General features: G+C 39.1%; 1 protein-coding gene across 1 annotated transcript; it reads left to right on the top strand.

Annotated features, from left to right (window-relative positions):
* Positions 1 to 1,232: 1,232 nt before the first annotated feature.
* Positions 1,233 to 4,900, top strand: AZG1 (AZA-guanine resistant1). Its single transcript, XM_088875034.1, has 2 exons — positions 1,233 to 2,611; positions 3,429 to 4,900. The coding sequence occupies exons 1-2, from the start codon at positions 1,978 to 1,980 to the stop codon at positions 4,457 to 4,459; spliced, it is 1,665 nt and encodes a 554-aa protein (XP_088731160.1). The 5' UTR covers positions 1,233 to 1,977; the 3' UTR covers positions 4,460 to 4,900.
* The last annotated feature ends 212 nt before the right edge of the window (positions 4,901 to 5,112 follow it).

The raw sequence follows: 5,112 nt of genomic DNA, 5'->3' as shown, positions 1-5,112 counted from the left end.
TTGACACTATTTAAAGGTGCACCCTCCTTGGATCATTTAGGTCCTTAGCCTTCTACAAATCACACCCATACTTTATTACTCTCTATTGCCACCCGTTTTTGGGTCGAAACAACAAAAGATGAGCACAAAAGTGCCCCCTTCCTTTCCTTTTACGATCATATTTGAAAATTCCTTGGGTTAATGTCGATATCCATGCAAAGCCTATGAATAACAAGTGGGTAATTCATGGAAAATGTCATTTTATTAACTTAATTTATAAATGATTTTATTTATATTTTATAAGTTTCACTTTTGAGACCATACTGCATTTTACTTATATTGTTTATCTATTGGATTAAGTTCAAGTTTAGAATACTTATAACTCTAACCATCACATAGATATGAAAATAGGAAAAATATACAACGAGACCATTTACTTTTAGTATTCGGTGGTTACATTTAATCTTGACCATTGAATGTGAAATTAGGTTGTTGCATTTAGTCCATCGACCAAGCTTAAAGTTCAAAAGAAATTTTTTCGAACTTTATGACACACCCAAGCTATTAGATATCACAGCAGATAGTTATAAGTAATTATAACTTTCTTGTATCAAAAGTAAATGGTCTCATTATATCAAAAGTGAATGGTCTCATTGTATTAAAGGTAAATGATCTCATTGTATATAATCAACATGAACATATTAAAAAATTTGTTTGAAATAAAATGATCAAAATATCTCTATAACTTGTAGAAATATTTTGGCTATTGTATTTTACCAAATTATTTGTATATTTCTTCCCGGCGCCTGATGAGGAGCAAAAAGTACTTGGAGAAAATGAGATGGGATTTTCAATATAAAGGTCACAATTATATTTAAACATAAGATAAGATGAGCTTAAATATTGGTTTGATAAATTTTATTACAAGTTTTGTGCACCCCGAAGCCATTTGATTTGACTATCTAATAATTGTGACTGCCACCACTTTGTGCTAAAAATAAATGATTTTATTGTATAAAATAAAATTAAAATACACTGCATCCTTCTTTAAAAGGCCTTTGACCATAAAATATTTTTAAATTACAATAATAAAATAACACTTTCACTAAAATTTCCTAAAATCCAGCAAGAGAGTCCCATGGAACAAGGAAAAGTGAGCTACTTTGACAAATATCTGATGAGGAGGGACAATATTGTCATTCACAAAAGGTGGAGGGCTATTCCTCCATATTCACTGCGAAAATGTGAAAGTCCTCCTATAAGGAGGCTAAGGTAGGGAGAGAAACCCAAAAAGGATTCTTAGAGAGAGAAGGACAACGCGGTGAATCATGTACACACGTAGCCGATTTATTTTCATTATTGTTTGATTGTTGTTTTTCTTTTATTTCTTTAGCTTTAAATAGAAAGACTTTGGCCTCTTCTGGTTTTCAATTAATCCCAGGACTTCAAGGCTTCGACAACTTACAGTTCCTCCAAAGATTTTTTAACTTTTCGGATAAAAAATTCGGAAACTTCCATGAAAATTGGAAGAAATTTCGCTTTGCAAACATGTATTTGACATGAGCTGTAAATTCATTTTATTATTTTTATCACGCCTTTTAAGTTTCCGTTTTTTTACGATTTTTTGCTATATTTGTGAGATCCATTCTGTTTATTATTTTATCACGCCTTTTAAGTTTCCGTTTTTTTACGATTTTTTTGCTATATTTGTGAGATCCATTTTTTTGGCTATATTTTTGAGGAAGTCTCTGATCTTGGAATCTCTGCAAATATTGTTTTTATAGTATTTGAGTGAGAGGATTTTGGAAATGGAAAGAAGACAATTTACTTTTAACTTTGCCTGATCTTCTGATATTTTGAAGTTAAGAGAGAGAAGAGAGATTGTAGAGAGAGTCCAATTTTTCAGGATAACAGCAGTTATCCACTTCTCTATCAGAGAGAAATTCTAGAGAGAGAGAGAGAGAGAGAGAGGCTCTTTCATAGAACCAGAAAGAACCCATGGCCATGGCGGAGCCGCCTCTGCCGGTATCCAACGGCTCTGCTGACCCGTCATCCACGAAGAAGAATCCCAGCCGTTGGTCCTCCTCCATCTCCACCCTCAACGACCGATTCGCGGCCTCGCGCGCTGGCAAGTACTTCAAGCTCTCGCAGCGGAGCTCCACCTTCACGACCGAGCTCCGTGCGGGGACCGCCACATTCCTCACAATGGCGTACGTCCTCGCAGTGAATGCCTCCATTTTATCGGACTCCGGAGGCCCCTGCAACCCCTCGGACCAAGACTTCAACCAATGCTTGGCCACTGTGAAACGTGATCTTATCACTGCAACGGCGGCCTCTGCACTCATCGGATCCGTGATCATGGGTTTGGGTGCGAATTTGCCTTTGGCTCTCGCTCCTGGGATGGGGACCAATGCCTACTTTGCTTACACTGTCGTCGGCTTCCATGGTTCGGGGAAGATATCGTATAAGAGCGCGTTGGCGGCAGTGTTCACAGAGGGGCTCATTTTTCTCCTCATATCTGCGCTTGGATTTAGGGCGAAGCTTGCTCGGCTCATCCCGAAGCCGGTGAGGATCGTGTCGTCTGCCGGAATTGGATTGTTTCTTGCGTTTATCGGCCTGCAATCAGCCCAAGGTATTTACTGAAAATATATATATATATATATATATATATATATATATATATATATATATATATATATATATATATATATATATATATATATATATATATATATATATATATATAGTTGGAATAAACTTAATTGCCGCACTACTAATTAATTGGACCACTTAATTTAGAAATTAAACTTGCTTTCTATAGTACTAATCAATGAGAAATTAAATTTGCTTTCTATAGTACTAATCGATTGAAGCACTATCTAATTTTATAGTTGGATATGAATTTGGCTGATTGCTCTCTTTTTAAAGTGGCAAAAAGAAAATAAACTTAGTGGAAGTTTTCTTATGTTTGGTTGCTCTGTTTTTGGAGTGGCAAAAAGAAAATAAACGGAAGTTTTCTTATGTTAGACAGCATCTTTTGAGAGTTTTAATTTTAAAAAAAACTATGAATTCTGCAATTTATTTCTGAAATTCTTCTCATGGTCTTAAAAAATCAACTTAAACTGAAGTACAGGTCTTACTAGACCTTGGATCTCTTAATTAGTGAAAATTTTTGCCCTTGACAGCTAATTAAATCTATTTCTAGGTCATTTCTGTTTGTTCAATTGCTAACTGTTAAGATCTCTTATTTTGAATTCTAAGTCTTTTCAGTGTATCAATACTGTAGAAGTAATTTCTGATAAACTTAAAAGTCTTTTGCAATTTAGAATTCTTTAATGGTATGTGATAGTACTATTTTTCATGCTTCATGTTTTTTCTTTTTCTTTGTTTGGTAATTTGTTTTGTTTCAACTATCAGTCTAAGAACATGTTTGTGCCAATTCTTTACAGGAATCGGCCTCGTCGGGTTCAGCTCCTCGACGCTCGTCACGCTCGGAGGCTGTGCCCCGGAGCACCGAGCCGCCCTCCTCCCCGTAAATGCCACCACCGGCACCGCCATCCCCGGCGTGACTGCCTCCTCCGCCGTCCTCTGCCTCAACCACCGCATGGAGAGCCCCACCCTTTGGCTTGCACTTGGAGGGTTCGTTCTGATCGCCTACTGTCTCGTCCACAGAGTGAAAGGTGCCATGATTTATGGCATTGTAGTCGTGACCGCGATCTCTTGGTTCCGGAACACCCCTGTGACTGCATTTCCGAACACACCAGCCGGCAATCAGGCCTACTCATATTTCAAGGAAGTGGTTAGCCTCCACAAAATCGAAAAGACGGCCGGCGCGTTCGACTTTTCGGATTTCGGGAAAGGGGTGTTTTGGGAAGCCTTAGTCACTTTCCTCTATGTCGACATATTGGACACAACCGGGACATTGTATTCTTTGGCTAGGTTTGCCGGTTTTGTCGATGAGTCGGGCAACTTCGAGGGGCAATATTTTGCTTTCATGAGCGATGCAACGGCGATCGTGATCGGATCGTTGCTTGGGACATCGCCGGTGACTGCATACATCGAGTCATCGACCGGAATCAAAGAGGGGGGTCGAACAGGTCTAACTGCATTGATGGCCGGATTTTACTTCTTTCTGGCGTTGTTCTTCACGCCGTTGCTGGCGTCGATCCCCGCATGGGCGGTCGGCCCGCCGTTGATCTTGGTCGGTGTGATGATGATGAGATGTGTGACTGAGATTGATTGGGAGGACATGAAGCAAGGGATCCCTGCCTTTGTTACATTGCTCCTTATGCCCTTGACCTACTCCATAGCCTATGGGCTCATAGGTGGGATTGGGACATATGTGGTGCTGCATTTGTGGGATTGGGGGGTTCAAGCATGGGTTTATTTTGGGAATAAGAATGGTGCTAGTGCTAATGACAATTCTAATGGGAGGATACACATGGGTGCTACAACTAATGGAAATACAAGTACAGTATGATACTAGGGAAATCTTAGGTGTCTTTTTTATGGAACAACACCATATACAACATTGATGTGTACTACATGGTGGACCACACTGCTATGCAGTGTCGAATCTCTCTTCAAGGAACGGTGATGGCAGGCGATTGCCAAGTATCTTCAATATCCACCATCGGTTCAACCCGACTAGCGAACTAGATCTCGGGCTAGTGAATTAGATGTCACTGTGGTGCACCATATCCAAACACCTCCAATATGGTGTACCTTGTCTATTCCCCCCTTTCTTTCTTTTTTTCTTTTTATCTTTTTATACTAGTTATATTGAAAGGATGAATTATTCATGTTTGCCCAGTAAGGGCTCTTCGGACTTTGTGATGTGAAATATTCTTCGTGTAGATATGCTCGTCAATTATATTCTTCTTGTATTGAATTGACATGGGAAAATAGTGTCTTAATCCTAGATTTCTTCCCTTGTTACATAGTCATTTTACTTTCCCATTTTTCCACAAAAAAAAGTGGACTTTGATTCTTTGGTTATTGGTCCTTGTCACCAGCTTTTGAGTTGGGAAGCAACCTCTTTGGGTTTTATCTGCCTCGTGGGGCCGTTACTTTTGAGGTGAATGGCACACATTAGTACTAACATACTCCATCTGGTGTACATTGTATACATGC

The sequence above is a fragment of the Amborella trichopoda genome, chromosome 8 (genome assembly GCF_054954075.1).
Source record: "Amborella trichopoda isolate Santa Cruz 75 chromosome 8, AtrichopodaSantaCruz75HAP2 v2.0, whole genome shotgun sequence".
NCBI classification, from domain to species: domain Eukaryota; kingdom Viridiplantae; phylum Streptophyta; class Magnoliopsida; order Amborellales; family Amborellaceae; genus Amborella; species Amborella trichopoda.
This window is presented reverse-complemented; position numbering and strand designations above follow the sequence as displayed.

Bases quoted from the DNA above. Each gene is read 5' to 3' on its own strand.
- AZG1 (XM_088875034.1), top strand. From the start codon at position 1,978: ATGGCCATGGCGGAGCCGCCTCTGCCGGTATCCAACGGCTCTGCTGAC. The intron at 2,612-3,428 runs GTATTTACTGAA...AATTCTTTACAG, and splicing joins CGGCCTGCAATCAGCCCAAG to GAATCGGCCTCGTCGGGTTC.